Source organism: Molossus molossus, unplaced genomic scaffold (assembly GCF_014108415.1).
Source record: "Molossus molossus isolate mMolMol1 unplaced genomic scaffold, mMolMol1.p scaffold_m16_p_3, whole genome shotgun sequence".
In the NCBI taxonomy this organism is placed as follows: domain Eukaryota; kingdom Metazoa; phylum Chordata; class Mammalia; order Chiroptera; family Molossidae; genus Molossus; species Molossus molossus.
The window spans coordinates 83,152,395-83,172,203 of NW_023425366.1; the positions used below are offsets into that span (position 1 = coordinate 83,152,395).

The window sequence follows — 19,809 nt, forward strand, 5'->3', positions numbered from 1 at the left end:
AATTCTTGTCTATTTTTCAATTATTTCTAGAAATATTGTTTCCCTCCATCTTCTTCATTTTCTACTTGTGATGGTGGAACTTTTGAATCTACACTTTGTGTTTCTTAACTTTTCTTTCCTACTTGCCATCTCTTCAGCTCTTTATACGGCATCGTGGGAGAATTCCTTGGCTCAATTTTCAACTCATGAACTGGCTCTTCGGTAGTGTCCATTTTAAAAATCAATTTCCACCGCGTGTTGCACTCTCCTGGCGCGAGGCCCAGGGCGCGCGGCCGGGCCCCTGACCGGGAACCCGGAGACGTGAACGCACAGGCCGAGGCCCAGCGGTCCGCACAGCCGGGGCCTCGCTGGGCAGCCATGGGCGCGGCCGGGCGACTCCTGAGCTCCGTGATCATGGTCTCCCCGGGCTCAGGCAAGCACACCCTGTCATTGCGCATCATCAAACACTTCGAGCTCAAGAAGCTCTCCAGTGGGACCTGCTCCGAGACAACATGATAAGGAACACAGAAACTGGTATACTGGCCAAGACGTTCATGGACCAGGGGAAGCTGGTGCCGGACAGCATCATGATTCGGCTGGCCCATCACGGGCTGAAGGATCTCACTCAGCAGAGCTGGCTGTTGAGTGGCTTCCCCAGGACTCCCCCACAAGCCCAAGCCCTGGACAGAGTGCGTCAGACACAGATGGTGAGGAACCTGAACGTGCCCTTTGAGGTCATCATGCAACGCCTCGCTGCTCGCTGGCTTCACCCAGCCAGTGGCCGCGTCTACAACCTTGAATTCAACCCTCCCAAAGTGGTCGGCCTGGATGATCTGACTGGAGAGCCTCTCGTTAAGCGTGAGGATGGTAGACCAGAGACGCTTATCAAGAGACTGAAGGCTTACAAAGACCAGACAAAACCGGTCCTGGAATATTACCACAAAAAGGGGGTGTTGGAAATGTTCTCCAGAACAGAAACCAGTAAGCTCTGGCCCTATATACATGCTTGCCTGCAAACGAAATGTCCCACAAATACACCAGAAGCATCAATTACTCCAGGAGGAAATATACTTGTAATTAGCAAGATGAGACTCTCTACCTTCTTCCATTTAGAAGTCCTTCATTCTAAGATTCCACCGTATATGAATTATTTGAAAATTATATTAATTTCATTTCTGCAGATTGTATTCTGGGTAGTAGAGATAATGCCACATGGGTCAGATACTAAGATTCACCTTTTGAAATTGTCTGGTGTATTTCATCCAGCTATCTTCTGTGTATAATTCAAAAACATCAGAGATATCTAGACTTTAAAAAATTCTTTTAGAGCAAAATAAAAGAGCGGTTGGCAGTATTCTAACTTTGTTCAGTAAGAATAAATGTTTCATAAGGTTTCCATATTTTTCTGGGGAAAAAAATTATACTAATTTGGACAAAGTGTCTTATCAGAGGCTTTTGCATAGCCAGATTGAAAAAAAAAAAAAAAATTCTAGCACATGGGACATGGTTTTGTGAGATGCTATAACTATAAGATTCCAAATAAAAGTAACTGGAATTGCAGATCCATTGCAGGATGCAAATTTACTGTTGCCTTTAAACGAAGAAACCTACAGGGTGAGCTTATAAGCTATATTTATTGTGTTGTTAAACATAACTTCAATTTACTCTGAATTTTCAATTTGCTATAAAATGTATCGAATCGTATTTTGAAAAATATTACTTTGATATGACTTGTTTTATTTTGAAAATACGTGTACACTGGGGATATAGCATGTTAAAAATTGATGTACACGTTCTTGGTTAAGCACCGAGGCTGAATAAATTTTCTTTAATAGAAAATGTAATTGAAGTCTTATGTTCTCAGGTGTTACTCAGATTAAGAAATGTTTGCTTTAGGATCGGCTTGCCAGTTCTCTTTTTTAATGATCCAATGTACGATATGCCTTGATGAGTAACAAATTAAAGTATTTTAAAAAGAAGAATGAATAAAAGAAAACTTGGGACACTACGTGGAATACTCATACTTTGAAAAGAAATAGATTAGGTATGCCTAGGGGGAAATTTCCTTGACAAAAAAACAGTCATAACTAGTAAACAGATGTAGCAATAAAAGGCTTTTATATGACAGGTTAAACAGGACCAGGAAAGTAAATGAGTTTGCTGAAGGTGGAGTTCTCTATTCCTGATCAAAAGAAGTTGATACTTGCTTGTGTTCACTGACATCGATCTTAAGGAGAAAAAATCCTGCCAGTGCACATAATTGAAACACTTATTTTAAAATCATTATTTCAGATTCCTTAGTGGGGTTAGGAGGAAGCATGCTTATGTACTGTGGTCTGTTAGGGGGAGTGGGGCAATATAAGAGGTGGAGGAGAAACCTGACTAGATCTTAAGTGGCATATTTACTCTCATTGGTGCTAAATCAAATAAAATAAGCCCTTGCACAAACTATTATTAACTGCCTTTGCAAATTTGGCCCATTTTATTTCACACACTTAGAACACAAATACCACTAAGTATTTTTTTTAAATATATATTTTGGGGGAAAACTTATTTTCCTTTCTTTCAATTTTATTTTTCATTCACTGACAATTTTTCAAAATAGACCAAGTCTTTTTAAAAGAATACAAAAAAAATTCCATTCTTCAAAATACTTTCTATAACCTATTTAAATATTATTATGTACTTTTCAAAAAGTGAACTACTAAACTTATGAGCTATCACTAGGCACTAGTTTATAAGGCATACAATTAGTCTTTATTATATTAAATATCAGAAAAAAGTATCAATTTTATCTGCACATTCAACTTATTGTAAGAATTGAATTTTAATCACCATGACCTCTAGTTGATTTGTTTGTGACTGCTATATCCTCTCACAAGTAAATGTATCAGAAACATTTACTTACCCTAGTCTTAATACCTGCTTTGCTTGCTCTATTATTTATCTTCATTGGGTAGTCATTCATGCAATTTGTTGAGTTTTTCATCTTTTGTAATGTTGGTCTTCCTCAAATGTGTGGTGATCTCAACTCTATAAGCTTCTATATGGTTGAGGTTCTTATTAGGCTGCATTCTCTGTCAGTGACAGTCGTGTGCTTTGGGATATTGCTGGTTTGAATTGTCCTCTGGCCTATTCTCAGTGTCATTGAAGAAGGATATGTCACTGAATGAGATTTCTCTGAGGTGTTCAGTTCTGGTACCCCATTCCTCTGGCAATGGCCAGCCTCATGACACATGGCCGTGCCTGTCTAATTTGGGGTCCCTGGCCACGAGTCCTACCTGGAGGCTGACCCTGTGACTGCTGTTTGGCTCAAGGGTAGATGAAAAGACATCAGTGGTAGATTAATCTCTGGCCCCTCCTGCAGCAGTGCCCAAGGACCTACATGTCAACAGTCCTTGATATTCTCATGCTTCTGGTATTTGTCACCTTTGGGGATAGAGTAGTCTTGGTGTTCCTTCCACCTTTGTGGCAATAGTCTTCTGTGTACAGTATTTTTTAACATTTTATTTTTTATGTTAATCCTTCCCTGAGGATATTTGTCCAGAGTGAAAGAAAAGGAGAGAGAGATAAATATTGACGTAGTTGCCTCCAGCATGACCCTGACCAGGCTTGTGATCGAGCCTGCAATCTAGGTATGTGCCCTTAACTAGGAGTCAAAGTTGAAACCCTTTGGTCCGAGGGATGACACACTATCTGCTGAGCCAAACTAGCCAGGGCTTCTGTGTATGTTTTGGAATGGCTTTTCTGGTTTTTGCATCAATCCAATCTACATCCAATACCTTAGGATTTATCCAGGTTTCTGATTCACTGAAGTGTCACTTCTAATTTAGGGTCATCAGTTGAGGCCCTTGCTGCAGGAATGAAGAAGCTGTAGTATATGCCTAATCCACCATCCTGAAATGAAACCAGATCTCCTTGTCCTCTCTCAAAATACAAAGTCATCAGACCTCTTAGAGCTTTGGCTTTTAATTCTGGCTGCACAGTAGAACCATCTAGGGGAACTTTAAGATAGAATGCGGATACTCCGGACATTTTGATTTAGTTATCAGGGGTGGGGGCTATCCTTATTGCTATGTTTGTTGTATTATAAAAGCTCCCCAGCTTTTACAAACCACTATCAGATTGCGTCTGAGAGGGCCAGCCTTCAAAACAGGGTTCAGCAGAAGCTCAGAACCACCTGGCAGTCTCACCAGCTGGAACTTTCATCACAAAGGGCCCTGACCTTCTTGTCACCTTTTTTCTCCCACACATAAATATTTAAGCAATGGATAGTTTACCATTATTTTATCATTTGTCATCACCATGTTTAACTAACAATTCTCATTTGATCTGTGTCGCTCACCAAATGCCACATCAAATGTCATTCTGGTGACTGATTTTTGGAAGCTTGTTTAAACACCTTTCCTTGTGTGACTGGTTGTTCAAATTCTCTGGCATCTCTATTGCATTTAAATTCAGCTAAAGATGCTCATTTCAAGTGTGGTGGCTGAGAAACCAACTTGCAATAAGATCATGATATATTTGCTTTATGTTTTCTAGTCTTCAATAGCTTTGGTTTGGTCCTAATTAACAATCTGAAATAGGCCAGTTAAATGGACTTTGGAGATGATTTGACCCACAACACAGTGCATTTCTCTTTAAAAACAGCTTACATTTTATATTAGTAACTTACTTAAGCTGAAATGGGAACATGTTTATGTGTAATTGTGAGATGTCTTTATTCTACAATTAGGCCTACAATCTAGGTTCAGGCCTATGGTCTTGTGAGGTCTTTGCTTACTTTGGGTAGTTGACCATCTAGACAACCTTATAGCAGTGCCTTCCCCAGCAAGGGGTAGGGAAACACTGGGTAAGCAGAATGAATATTGAGTTTGAATAGAGTGGAGGTGAGGAGTCAGAATTAGAAAGAAGATTGGGGAGGTATGTGAGAGGACTTTGAATATCATGACATGATGGCACCACCCACTCCTCAGCAAGCTTTGAAAATTGTTGTAATGTCTGGAGACTGGAAGAAATATTCAAAATTGGTGGTGGTGGTGGTGGTGGTAAAGGACTCCAAATAGGCAGGATGATCTACAGGTAACCATAATGGTGTGTCAGATGAAAAGGACATCAGGCCATGTCAATACAGAATTTAGCTACTGTCAAACTGTAAGGCTTTGGGAATTTATCAGATATCCCACTGAGCCAGTGTTGGCAGACGCCCGCCCAATTGTAATTTTATGAAGAAGTCATGAAGTAGAAGAAATGAGGAGGATGTAAGGTTAGATGCTGAGTAGATTAACTCTTCAACAAGAATAGGTTGAATAATTATTGGAGGGGTGGGATTTGAGAGCAAAATAAATTAGAGGAAAATCTTTAGAACTAAGAAAGAAATTAGAAAATATTAGCAAGAGAAGTGATGGAATTGTGATAGGAGAAAAAGGAACAGGTCTACACTCAGAGGGAACATGCTCTAGTTCTGCCTTCTTAATGCTTTATTTCTCCTTATTAAAAAGAAAAATATTCCTACTACATTCCTTGAGCACTGGGACCTTGATAAGAACCAATAAAGAGGCCCACATAAATTACTTTGAAGCAAATGAAGTCTTATTGGGGTTTTTATCTAGCAAAAATAGTATCTATTTCCTGGAGTCATCACTATTTGGAATGAACATTTCATGGGACTGTAACAGGTGGAAACAGTGCATAGACTAGGTCTCCAAATGGAATCATTTCAGAAATGATTTGAGAAGCAGTGAAAATCTGTAGCAAGATTAACAATCCTAGAATCTTCCTTTTCTTAGTCTCCATGATAATGCTCTCAAAAGTTAGAAAATTTAAGCAACAAAGCAATCAGAATTTATTTTTATATTTATATGGAGCTTGAGCTCAGTGTTAGCCTTTGCAAGTGACAACAGGGTAAGATTCAGGCTATAACAACTGTAGTCTGACAGCAAAGTTTTCAATTAAATTGTAGTTTGTCTGGAAATAGCCCAAATGACCATCGGTAGATGAATGGATAAAAGCTGTGGTACGTATACACTATGGAGTACTATGCAGCTGTAAGAAATAAAGATCTCTTATCCTTTGAGACGACATGGAGGGACCTGGACAGTATTATCCTAAGCGAAACAAGCCAAACAGAAAGACAAGTATCACATGATCTTACTTTTCTGTGGAATATAATGAACATAACAGTCTGAGGAATGGGGTAGTCCCAGAGTCGTGGAAGTGGGGTACAGATTAACAGTCCCCAGAATAGGGGGTGCGCACAGAACTTATATGCATGTATGCATGAACAATGGACATGGACAACAAAGCTGGGGACAGGGCGGGAAGGGAGGGGGAGGGGGGAGCCAGTGTGGGGGAAAGAGAAACATCTATAACAAAAATAAATTAATTAATTTAAAAAATAAATAATAAAATAAAATTATAAAAATTAAAAATAAATAAATAAATAAATTGTAGTTTGTTAGTAGCTCTCTTGTCACTTAAAATGTCCTCATAAATAAAGTAAACAGCAATCCTCAGATTAAACTCTTACCAGGAAACTGTAGTGACTAGTCAGTCCCAAAGAGATCACAAGTGCTGGCCAGTGCTGCTTCTGCATCTGTGGGCACCAAAGCAGAGGAAATGCAAGTTCTCAAAACAAATCCCTGACCAAAAAATAAAGCAGCAACCCATAACAATCTGAGTCCCTTTTAGAGACACTGTCCTTCTATTTGCATGGCTTTATGCTTCTGGTCTCCTGTTGCATATGCTGTTTGCTATTTTCTTTGCCTTAGCAGAGCTTGCCTTAAACCATGATATGTGGTTTCAAGAAAGTAAAAAAATCCACTCATTGCCCACAGGCCCTTTCTCTTCTGATTGTAGTCACTAAAGGGGGGGTAGGGGAGACATTTTTCTATTTCACAATTAACAATAATCTTAGAATCATCTCAGAAGACTCAACAGAGTGGCTAATACTCATTCTAGGCTACAAACGAGGGATATAGAGGGCAGAGAGGGTGATGACTGCCTGTAGCATGGATGGTGGTGAGATGAGATGTGTGAGAGCCGGGAGGGAGGTCAAGAGAATGGTACAGAAAGGGGGGCACAGATCTGCGTAGGGCAAGGTGAGGTGTTAGCAAGTATTTCTTAGTCCAGCAAACCTTCCTCCTTGCCCACTGCAGAGCAATCTCCAAAAGTTTTCTCTGACACACAGGTACTTGCCACAGGCAGTCCTTGGAGACTGCTCAGCATTTGTCGCACTGCAATACTTTCAACAACTGCTCCTTGCACGGCTGCAGCTGCCTCCAAGAAAGGGTGTTCATTCTGGGCTCCGATGCATTCCAGCTGTGGCTCGCCTAAAGCTGTTTGTCAACACGTGGCCTTTTCAAGCCAGAAGCCTTTCATCATGTGCTACAGATGTTTGCTAATAGTCATGTGATCACCTTTTCAATGATCTAAGGCTAAACAGCCAGCATTACGGGTCCCAGGTAGATTTAGAACTTAGCCATTGGTCCTACAGTCTGCATGAACTATGGGATGAACAGTCACAGGAACAGCATAATAACATGTTCACACAAGTGTATGTGATGGTGGTGAGGGGGGTGCTTCATCAGCAAATACATGTTCTAAAACTGTAAAACTCCCAAACATGCCTCAGTCTTGAGCTGCATTAGTCTTGAGCTTATGCATTGTTAGGTAACACGCTCTGTGCAGTTTATTGGGGAAGCCCAGCCACAAGTATGGGCCTGCTTAATGTTAGACATCTGGTCAGATCTACTTGTTCCCACTTCCCTAAAGACAGCGTGCAGCTGCATGTGCGGATCTCCAAGGCTGAGCCGAACCAGTCAGCTCAATGGGTTTGTGTGCTCAGTCTGACCCTTACAAAAGCCAAACAGAGCCTCACTGAGACTCTGGATGAGGGGTCACAGTCTCCCTGGGAATAAATTTGATGAATTGCTATTATGTGTGGATTGTCCTGCCCACACTCACCAACTATTTTAGATAGCACATGACTCTGACTCACAGAAAAGAGCAAAGAACTGCACCACGGCTCGAAAACATGCTGCTCACCCACTCCCTTGGGCGAGAGCCAGAAAACACTCAGGTCTCTGTGTACTGACAGTGAGGACCCTCGCCTCTTTCTCTTTCTCTCTCTCTATCCATAAACAGACCCAGTAAGCAAGGTCACCAACATTCGGCAAAAAAACAAGCAAACATTTAAAAAGATCTCCTAAATATACAAGTTGACAACTTGAGTAAGAATGTGGGGGCCAAAGAAAAAAAAAGTAAAGGCATTTTACAGCTTGATGTCTTCTATGATCTAGTTAGCTATGCCCCGAGGCTGTGGGTGGGAAGAAGCTCAAAAGAGTCCACATCAACAGGTGTTCTGAGGCCACCAGGATGTGCATGCAGGGTCTGTTGAAAGGGACCAATGGCTCAAGCTAATGTCATGGAAATGAAGCCACCCAGTCGAGTTTCCTTCCTCATGGCCTCTTGCCTTTGCTAGGTTAATTCTCAGAGGTGGTTTGGTTAGAGCTCCTTGGCTCTCAGGTCTGCAGCGCTGCTCAAATTTGCTCAAAGAAACTGTGTATTGTGTGGGGGCAGCAGAGAGAAGAGGGAGAGCTCATTCTAGGTATGAAAAGTCTTGGGAATTCAGGAATTGCTGACGCCGAATCTCAGCAGGGGCAGGAACTGGGACCCTTCAGAATCCCTGTTGAGGTGAGCTCCTTCCTAGTGCAGGGTTCTCAGGTGCCACTGCCTGTGGGGGCTCACACACACGAAACAGTGGGTCCAAAGTGGAAACGCGCACGTGTCCCTCAGGCTTAGGGTCTGGGGAGCAAAACGGAGTAGTGGGCACTCTGGGCCACTGATGTAAAACAGAATTCTTTATTCATCTTGTCTCCTGTAAGTTTGCTGAAAGTTCTTCAATTACTTTAAGCAGAACCCCACAGGCAGCAGGTGAATCTAGAGTGTTCCATTACTACTCCTGAATGGACATGCACAGGAACGTAAGTGCAGGTGAACTCCAGTGGTCTTTGTTTTTTTTTTTTTTTGGTACGTGCCCCTAGTGGGAACCGAACCTGGGACTCTCTGGTCTGCAGGTCAATGCTCCAACCGCTGAGCCAAACCGACCAGGGCTCCAGTGGTCTTTGAATGCATGTTTTAAAAGTCCGATAAGTCCTGAACACACCTCAAGTCTGGCCTCTATGCTATCACCATGTTCATTCTTAGGTAGTCACAATTTCCATGCAATTTGCTCTGGAAGCTCATCCATTTTAAAATGTGAAATATTCCAGTGTTTAAGTGTTGGCAATCATTTCAAATTTAATCACCTATAAGCCAGACGAAACATGCTGTGAATCAGATATGTCCTGTGGGTGGCTGGTTTGCAGAAACTGGTACCCTGACGCCTCAGCGTACATTCCACAGATCTGTTCCCTTGCGTTTCCCAACCACACTGGCAAATTCTGTGTCCCTGGGTTCAGAATCCCCCAAGAGTAATTTAATTGGTTTCTGGCTTAGCGAGGGGCCATTCCTGATCTACTCACACAGAAGCTGTAGGTGTGGCAGATAAATGGAGTAACTGTTGTTGACATTTCCAGAGTTGGTTTCCTCCTTGGGGCGCGTTCCTGAACTGAGAAGGGTGCAGAGGATTTGTCTTACCTGAACTCTCTGAACCTTCCTCAATAAAAGAAACTGGCAGTGATCAGATGCCCTGTGAAAATGTCCTAGCATGCTTAGAGGTGACAATACAACTCTGACAGGGACTGTAGCTGGTGCCTTCCCCGCCGATTACTTCTCAGTCATTTTCTAGAACAGAGATGACTATGGGCCATCACCCCAGCTTTTCCCTCGACCAAAATCAACCCCTTCTCTGTTTTCTTCACATTTCTAAACTATATTACTCGTCTTTACTAATGTTTGCTTGGATATAGGTCTATACCGGATGACCTTGCCTACAGGAAAAGTTTCAGAATATGTTCTCCCCATTAAGAAAGAGAATTGGCAAGTGTCAGTTTCTGAGGTGAGCTACTTGTCGTCACATAGACCTTATTTTCAAAAATGGTAAAAAGGGGCTGGCGATGATGTATTTCTCTCTGTTTGCTAGGTCTGATCATACAATGTGCATTCTGACCCAGCATTTTCCAAGTCTCTGTAGACTCCACTCAATCTGTGTATTGTGAAAGACATTTCTTGCCTTGCAAAAATATCTTTTCAAAGACTTCAGTTCTAAAAGGTAACCCCAATTTCTTTGCTGCTCTACCTACAGCAGACACAGAAGAGCAGCCCCCCCCCCCCCAACCCTCGATTTGGGACCAGAATGCCTTAGTGTGGGTCCAACTTGTCATTTATTGACTGCTCTGAATTTCTTTTTTAAATATAGGCAATAATGGAATATAAATAAATTGGGCTGGCTCCCTTAGGTTTGGGGGAAGAATTATAAAGCTCTTAGGAAAAGTTTTAGCTTATTTGATCTCTCTAAGGGGAAATCTAGACCAGGAATCCACCCAGGCTTGTGGACACTTCTAAGAGCACATATGTGTTTTCTAGTCCCAACCTGTTTTCAACCCAATACTTGGGAGAACAACAAATAACTGAGACTCCAGCATAAGCACCAAAGCCTTGGGTTATGGTCAGGGAGCCTCTAATCTCTAACACTTCAAAGAAGGATATATGGGTGTATTGGTAGTCTCCCTTCTCCCTTTCACTTGCTACTGGAAACTTGGGAGCTTGGAAGTCTATAGTGGTGTAGTAGACATTTAATTGTCTGTTGATCTCTCCTCCTGAATCTGAAAACAACACACTAATTTCCCTATAAACTCCCCTCGAACTCCACTCTCCTACTCCCAACCTGGCATGACTCTGGCTCCAGGCCTGGGTACCAGGTCTGGGCCTAGAAGATCACAGGGGCAGTGACTGGTTCAGAGATGGACACACATCCCGAACTAGGCCAGTGAAAACCAGTTCTGACACTGCTGGCAGATGGAGCCTTCGGTAACTAATACCAGGGAAAGCAGGGCTGAGGGAGAGGCGCAGCGACAATGTCCTTCGTGTACTGTGTAAAGCCCTGGATATAACTGTGCCTCAAATCACCCACCCAGCTTCCCAGTTACACAGATCAATAAATCCCGGTATTTTCTAAGTCAGTTTAATTGGGTATGTATTTCATAATTAAAGTGGCTGGGACTAATACACCTGGTCTAGTGAAAAGTTCCCATCCTGTATTTCCCACACACCCCTTTCTCCATCTCTTAGACTTTACCAACTGATATTAATCTGCGTGAGATTCCAGGTCTCAAGGGTAGGACTCACCAGTCTTTAGATGCGAGTTTTCTTAACATCCTACAGTAATCCTCTCTGGACCATGGGGTTGTCAAGGTTCAGATTTTATTATTAAAGTATGCAGCCAGCCACTAAGGTTACTTCCCATAGAAACAACTGTCCTAAAACTGAAGCACCAACTGAGCTGCTCTTTTGAGCGTCACCTTGGATCCTTTGGGAACAAATGTCACCTCTCCTGCCGTCTGCCTCGTGGCGCAGGGCTGTGGTGCTGCTCTCTCCCTGGCAGAGCTCTCGTGATGCAGGAAAGAGTCAAAATAAACCTCTGCCTTCATTTGAAGCCCAAGTAAATAAACTCCCAGACATAGGCCAAGTACTGTCCGAGCACATGTGTCCTCGTTAATCTGCAAGAAATAAACACCCCGGTGAAAGCCACTTGCAGGCCCTGTGTGTTCCCAGGACTCTGTTCAGGCAGAACGCTGGTATTGTCCCCAGTGCTGGTAGGCAGAATCCCTTCCTGCCCAGCCATTCCTGGGAGGTTCTTCCCTGTGTTCTGGGCTTCCTCACCTGCAGGGGATCTGGGAAGACTTCGTTCGTAGAGTCTACAACAGTACACATTTATGGGAGGGGGAGAAGCAGGGGAAAGAAGTAGGGGAAGAAGAGGGGGAGGAAAAGGGAGAGAAGGACAGGGACAGTGAGAGGGGAGCAGGACAATTGTGACCATTTAAATTAGTACAGACTAGAAATTAGACTGTACCTGAAATACTAAGATAGTGATATTGAAGAAAATTTAACAAGTGCAAACTCTTTGTGCTATTAATTTATTAAAATAGACGTTGAGCAAATGTGTGCTACTGGAAGTATTTTTTTTATTATTATTAATATAGAGGAATACAGACAATAGAGAAAAAATTCAATCTATACAAAAATATATATAGTGACTAGTAAAAGCCTCCCTCCACACTGATACCCTGGCCCTGTCTCCCTTTTGTTAACAGGTTTTTGTTTCCTTCTAGAAAAAAAAATACATACGTGTGTGTGTGTGTGTGTGTGTGTGTGTGTATGTATATATATAGCCATGGCCAGTTTGGCTCAATGGTAGAGCATCAGCGCATAGGCCAAAGAGTCACAGGTTCAATTCCAGTCAAAGGCATGTGCCTCAGTTGTGGGAGGCAGCCAGTAGATGTGTCCCTCTCATGTCGATGTTTCTTTCTCTTCCTCTCTCTCCCTCCCACTCTAAAGATAAATAGAAAAAATCCTCAGGTGAGGATTAAAAAATTAATAAAAATAGAAAAAAAGATATATATTTGTTTACACAAAAGAGATTGAACCACATGCTCCTTTGTAACTTACTCCTTTTCACTGACCAACATGAACTGAGGCTCTTTCATAGCAATGCAAACAGCTCTATCTCATTCTTTGCATGGCTGCCTGATATCCCACTGAAGGCTCATTTGTGTAACCAGCCCCATGCATGGATGCTTAGCTTGTTTACAGTTTCTGCTCTTGCAAACAATACTGTTCCTTGGTGCATGTGTACAGGATAAAGTTCTAACTTTTGCTGAGTCAATGACTCAATATGCTTTAACTTTTGATAGTTAACATCAACTAGACAGTGCTTTATTTATTCCCAATAAATAACCAGTTGCCTGTATCCATTAGCACTAAGACTCTGTGCATATAAGTTAAAAATATAAAGTAATTTTGGCTCAATTGCATGAAAGTTTGTTCTCACTTTGTAAAATATGTCCAGATAAAGACAGTATGGAGTTACCAGTGACCTAGGCCTTTCTTTCTGCTCTGCCACGTAAGGCCACCTCATGGCCCAGTGTGGTTGCTGGAGCTCTACACCTCACATCTACATTACAGGCAGCAGAAAAAAGAGAGAGGAGAAGGGAATAGGGGACTCCTAGAAGAGTAGCTCTCTTTAAGGAACCTTCCAGAAAGTCCCACATAACATTTCTGCTCACATCTCATTGGCTAGTACTAACTCACATGACCACACATCATGATAAAGATTCTAGGAAATGTTTGGATGGCAAACAATTAGGATTCAGCTTCTGAGGAAGGAAAAGAGAAGGGGGCAACTAGTCTCTTCCACATTACTCAGCTTGACAAATTCCAAAATGCTGCTTCTTTTCCATTTTTAGTGGAAAGAACTGGATATATATATATATTTAAAACAAACAAAAATGCTGCTCTACATTTACCTTCCTGTGGCTCTGTTTTGTGTCTCTATTAATGTATGCATTTGCATTTGTCCTAGAGCAACAGGAACGTCCTTCTTTAGGAGCGGAGCAGACACGAAGCTTTGAAAACACTCCAGGATGTGGCATGAACATCTCATCACCAGGAAAGCATGGGCTCCATGTGTGATGAACCCATCATCCTGCTTTAACTAGTATCAACTCAGAGCCAACCTTGTTTCAACTAGCTCTTTCCCACTTCCCCAGATTATTTGAAGAAAACTCCAGTCATATAATTTCATCTATAAATGTCCCATTGTGTATCTCTAAAAGATAAAGTTTCCAAAAAAAAAAATACCACAGTGTGATTATCACATGTAAAAACTAATTCCTTAATGCAAAATGTTTAATTTTCCAAGTCTCATCAACTTTTAACCTATTTGCTTCAATCAAGAATCCAGGAGACTTCCGGTCAAGATGGCGGGTAGGTAAACGCGCTATCGCGTCCTCCCACAACCACATCAAAGTTACAACTAAACTACAGAACAACCATCATTCAAAACCGCCTGAAATCAAGCTGAATGGAAGTCCTACAACTACGGAATTAAAGCAGCAGCCACATCCAGACTGGTAGGAGGGGCGGAGGCGCGAGGGGCACCAGCGCGATGGGCTGGTCCCACACCCAAGTGTGGCGGATAAAAATCAGGAGGCTCCCCTGGCTGGGAAGGTCCTTCCTGAGGACTGAGGTGTGCCCGTCCCACACCAGGTGCCCCGCTTAGGGTTCCAGTGCCAGGAAGAGAAGTCCCATAACTTCTGGCTGGAAAAACCAGCAGGAACTGAGGCTCAGGGAAGCTGACGCAGCTGGAGCCCCAGTCAGCTCCTTAAAGGGCCCGCGCGCGATCTTATCGGACTCTCTCCCTCTAAGCTTGGAGGGGAGGTTGCTCAAGGGGCGCCAGAGACACACAGGGAAGAACTGAGATGTTTGGCACTGGAGCGAGGATGGAGACGGGGCTTTCTCCGGAACAAACGTGCTGTCAGAGGCCTTTGTTCCTTTGGTGAGCCCTTCCCTGGGGCGGCAGACCGCCACCATATCTGGGACTCCAGCAACCTGGCTCACACTGGTAGCCCCGCCCTGGTGACTCCCTGAGGCCCCGCCCCACCCCACCCAACTTTCAAGCCCACCCAAGCTGTTGCCACTTGCTTAACCATAGGATTGGCCGGTCTTGGATCCTGCTTCAGGTTTTTGCTAAATTCTTTCAAACAAGCAGCATCTGGTCTCAGCGAGCCCCATACCTCTCATTAAGTAATACACTGAAACAAACACAGGGAGGCAGCCAAAATGAGGAGACAAAGAAACAGGTCCCAAATGAAAGAACAGAACAAAACCCCAATAAAATAACTGAGCAAAATGGAGATAAGCAACCTAACAGATGCTGAGTTCAAAATACTGCTTATAAGGATGCTCAATGAACTTAGTGAGAACCTCAGTGAACTTAGTGAGGGCCTCAAGAGCATAAAAAAGGAACAGTCTGAAATCATGGATGCACAGTTAGAATTGAAGGAGGCATTAACTGAAATAAAGAATAATTTACACAGCTTCAATAATAGAGAACGTAAATCCAAGGAGCAAACCATCGATTTGGAATATAAGGAAGCAAAAAATGCCCAATCAGAACAGCAAAAAAAAAAAAGAATCAAAAAAAAAATGAGGATAGTGTAAGGAGCCTCTGGGACAACTTCAAGCATGCCAACATTCGCATCTTGGGGGTGCCAGAAGGAGAAGAGCAAGAACAAGAAATCGAAAACCTGTTTGAAACAATAATGGCAGAAAACTTTCCTAACTTGGTGAAGGAAACAGACATACAAGTCCAGGAAGCACAGAGAGTCCCAAACGAGATGAACCCCAAGAGGCCCACACCAAGACACATCATCATCAAAATGCAAAAGGTTCAAGACAAAGAGAGAATCTTAAAAGCAGCAAGGGAAAGGCAGCTAGCTAGTTACCTACAAGGGAATTCCCATTAGGCTGTCAGCTGATTTCTCAAAAGAAACTTTGCAGGCCAGTGGCAAGAAATATTCAGAGTGATGAAAAGCAAGAACCTACAACCAAGATTACTCTATCCTGCAAAGCTGTCATTTAGAATTGATGGCCATATAAAAACTTTCCCAGACAAGAAAGAGTTAAAGAAGTTCATCACCACCAAACCGTTATTATATGAAATGATGAAGGGTCTTTTTGAAGAAAAAGATAAAATGTATGAACAAACAAAATGGCAATGAATACATATCTATCGACAATGGAATCTACAAACAAAAGGAACAGGTAGAACAGAAACATTCTCATAGATACAGAGAACATTTTGTTGGTTGCCAGTTGGGAGGGGGTTGGGGGAATGGGTGAAACAGGTGAAGAGATTAAGAAGTACAAATTCATTGCTAGACTGACAAACCTCAAAGGGAAAGGGGTTGGGGGGGGTGGGAAGAAATAAACCAAAGAACTTATATGCATAACCAATGGACACAGACAATAGTGTGGGAAAAGGCGGGAGGGGGGCAGGAGTGGGGAGGAGGGGGTCAATGGGGGAAAAATGTGGAACATCTGTAATACATTTTACATCCAAAAATAAATATTTTTTTTAAAAAAAGAATCCAGCCCTGCCAGCTTGGCTCAGTGATGAGAGTGCTGGCCTGCAGACCGACCCAGCTGGGTTTGTGCAGGAGGCAACCAATCGATGTGTCTCTCTCTCATCAATGTTTCTCTCTCTATCTCCCTCTTTCCCTTCCACTTTGTCTTAAAAAAATCAATGGGAAAATATTCTTGGGTGAGGATTTAAAAAAAAAGGAATCCAAATAAGATTCCTGCCTTGCAGCCAATAAGTGTGTTTAAGTCTCTTTTAACCTGTAGGTTTCTCCTCCATCTCTGATTTTCTTACATTTAAAGGAAGTTTATTATGGAAATTTTAAACTACACACAAAAGCCTGTAGGCATTTCCATTTGCAATCAGTAGTCTAACTTGTACTCAAATCTGTCCCCTTTTCTACATCTCCAACCTTCCTCCCCTCCCCACCCCTATCTGTCTGGGCCTTGGTGTGTGTACTCTCTTTGCTAACCTTGGGGTTTCAGAAATGACCTGGGTTTTGTCAAAACCCAGACTTCTGGTTCACATTCTCTACCCTTTCCTGCTGGGGTGGGGGGAGGGGCTTTCCTGAATTGGTCCCTTCCTCTGGATCTGTCCTTACTCACACACTTCAGTGTTCCTGCTTTCAACCTGCCTTGGTTGTTGGTTGCTACCTCGTGTGATACCAGCTTGGCTCTCCTTCCCAGCTTTGAACCCACCCCCTTTCAAACTGTCATTTCAAATAGACTCCACACACCTATTTCACCAAAAAAGACTCACACACACACCATCGCCACCACCAAAGACACAAGTAGTCACCATACCTCCCACCTCCTTCTGCCCCGAAGGACCGTGCACCCTCTGAGGCAGCAGAACAGATTAAGTGCATGAGTGTCAATGGTGCCCCTTCCCGCAACCTGAACGCAAAAACCAGTGTCTAGCCTGGCCCGGGCTCCTGGTATTTGGACCTACAGAGATTCCCCAGGTTGTTGAATAATCAGAATGCACTGTACTTATTTATGTATAATGTATATCCAAACATAAGTTTAGGTTGTTGGCAAAGACAAAATCATAGTCTCCTTTCATCAGGCCTACTAGATAAATTATACTCTTAAAATACTACGGAGGTGATTTTTTGCAGTAGCCAAAGGGCTGACACCAGGAACAGAGTTACTTTCCAAGGTTGTTCACTGCTCTCTTCCCCTCCTCTGATCCCAAATGTTCTCAGCCTATCTGTACGAAATGGTCTCCCAAAATAAGTTTCTCCCTGGGGGTCGCTATCTCTGCTCCCTTCAATGGAGTAAAGGAATATCTTTCCAGTGGCCACCCTCCAGCTGAACTTTCTGCTTTCCAGAAATAGAGCGTGGTTGTGGCCAGCTAATCCTGTGTTCTGTGAACTGCCCCCGCAGGGAGGGCTGCTGTGGCCGAGGCTTACATAAGACTCTCCGCATGAGGAGCAGTGCCAGCCGAAGCAGGAATGCGCCCGGCAGGGCCTCACAGCTGTCCCGGTGCTCTTCTGTCCCCACCATGTGAGCTACTGGCCACTCAGAGTGTCACTTAATCTCTTGTTATTTTTACTACAGCTCTGGCTGCTACTTTACTAGAAAATCCGAGGGAAGGTATCCTTCCACTGCTAAGTCTCCATCAGGAAAGGAAGTAGCCTTTGAAAGAACAAAGATCTTGTACTGGCTGGAGAACCAGGGCTGAAACCCAGTCCTCCTGCAGACTGTTTGAATAGTGCCCTGAGAGAACTGACTTAGTGCTGTGACCCCACAGATGGCAGTTATGTGGCCACAGACTCTTTTAACAGAGCGGGGACCTTAGGAAGACAGATCGCCTAGTGAGACTCTCTCATAACTCTAGTTAAAGGATGTTGGGGAAAATGTTGAATAGACATTCCCACCTCCCCAGGAGCACTTAGGGAAGGGGAGGAGAGGAGCTGGAACGTGAGCTTCTGCTCCAGCCCAGAGGCTTGGAGAGCAAAACTGAGGTGGGGGAGGGGTCCTATGCCTCCACCCTATTCCTAGCTCCCATTTCCATGCAAAATCAAGGAAGGTGATACACAGATAACACTATAGATGCCGTATCTGGTGACTGCAGATGTAGACAAAAAGTTAGGCTATCTGACAAAATATTTTCCTCAAATGAATGCGTTCAGCCCTGAGCTTCCATTCACTTATCCATGTTTTCTTCGGCAGGTTATTTTAAAATGCAAAAAGGGAAAAGGTCATTCACACAGACATATATTCTTGCTGTCACAATTTGAGCCACCAGAACTTGCCAAAGAAAACTGGTCCCAGCTCCCTTCCCCTGCAGGTGCAGGTGGCAGCTCCGAGAGCAGGACGCCCCCGGGACCGGCCGCAGGTCCCGTCACTCTCACTCAACTGTCGGGAGCAGGGATGGTTAGTGAGCAACTTCCAGGGGATGTCTTCACCTGCACATGTCAGAATGGCTCCTGTAATGCATACATAATATCTGCATGTGTAGAATTAAGACCTTTTAGACATTGCATTTCAGACAATCTACAATTCAATGGGGAGAAATGACAAACAGGGCTACAATCAGCGCACGTATGTGTTGAACAATGGACGCTACAGGGAAACAAAGCTCTGATTTGTAGTGTTTGCCATTTTCCATGGTGCTAGTAGTCCATCTTGCCAAGTTCAAGTTACCAATCTGACTTTATTGACTATGGAGTTGGGGAGAGATACACAAAATTGGCTCTTGGAGGCAGGTGTGAGCCAATGCAGACCGGCATCAACACACCACTAGCAGGAATCGTTAACAAATCATTTCCGCCCCTTCTAGGGTATCTTACTTTTCCTAGACCAGTGCAGAACTACTGTTTTTTTTCTTTAAATATGTTTTTATTGATCTTTTAGAGAGAGCCGAAGAAAGAAAGAGATAGAAACATCTATGTGAGAGAGAGATATTGATCGGCTGCCTCCTGCACGCCGCCCACTGGGGATCAAGCCCACAACCCGGGCATGTGTCCTGACTGGAAATTGAACCAAGACTTCTCAGTCCAGGAGATACATTCAATCCACTGAGCCACACTGGTCGGGCCCGAACTACTGTTTTTATTAGATTTAATTTAATTCATTTTGTCCTCATCTAAAAAAGGAAGCGAGTCAGGCACTTTTTGGATCACTACTGTGGCTTGATCTCGTCACTGTTCAGGACTGACTAGTTATTACTTTGGGATTCTGCTGGAGTCCCAACAACTTTGGGCTGACTTGATAAGAACCTGTGGACCCAAGAGAAGCAGACCAGCACAATGATTGAAGATAGGATTTAGAGTCCAGATAGGCTTAGTTTCCATGATCTCTCCTAACCACTCTAAGTTGGAATAAAAAAATAATATAACAAGCTCATCAGGTAGCTGTGAAGATTAAATAAGCAAATGTATGTAAAACATCTGGCTCAGCATCTAGAGTAACGATGATTAGCGTTATTGCTGTTACCTGGCCTGGTGTCTGTCTCGGCACTGGTACTGCCTCACTAGTCTATGGAGTCCCTTCCTGTGAAGTGACCACGGTGTCTGCTTCTTGTGCAGCCTGCCAGGAGCCACCAGGCAGGGCTCTGCATGTTTCACAAGGAAAGAGAGTCCTAGCAGGGACATCAGGGCATCAGCCTTGTAGTCGCACAATCATTTCTTTTTAGAAGAAACATCACAACAGACATTTCCAGCAGTAAGGCCATGCCATCAATAAACAGAGGGCCTTCCGAAGTGGACATGGTAGGCTCGGGGCTTCCAAAGACCCCAATCT

General features: G+C 43.3%; 1 protein-coding gene and 1 pseudogene across 1 annotated transcript; both read left to right on the forward strand.

The window, feature by feature from the left end:
* The first annotated feature begins 357 nt into the window (after positions 1 to 357).
* Positions 358 to 5,045, forward strand: LOC118642058 (GTP:AMP phosphotransferase AK3, mitochondrial-like). The gene is given in 3 exon segments (XM_036279701.1): positions 358 to 469; positions 472 to 1,052; positions 4,956 to 5,045. Coding segments are annotated over 3 exon segments (783 nt in total).
* Positions 5,046 to 5,050: 5 nt separating this feature from the next.
* LOC118642059 overlaps positions 5,051 to 19,809 on the forward strand; it is a 53,969-nt pseudogene continuing 39,210 nt past the window's right edge.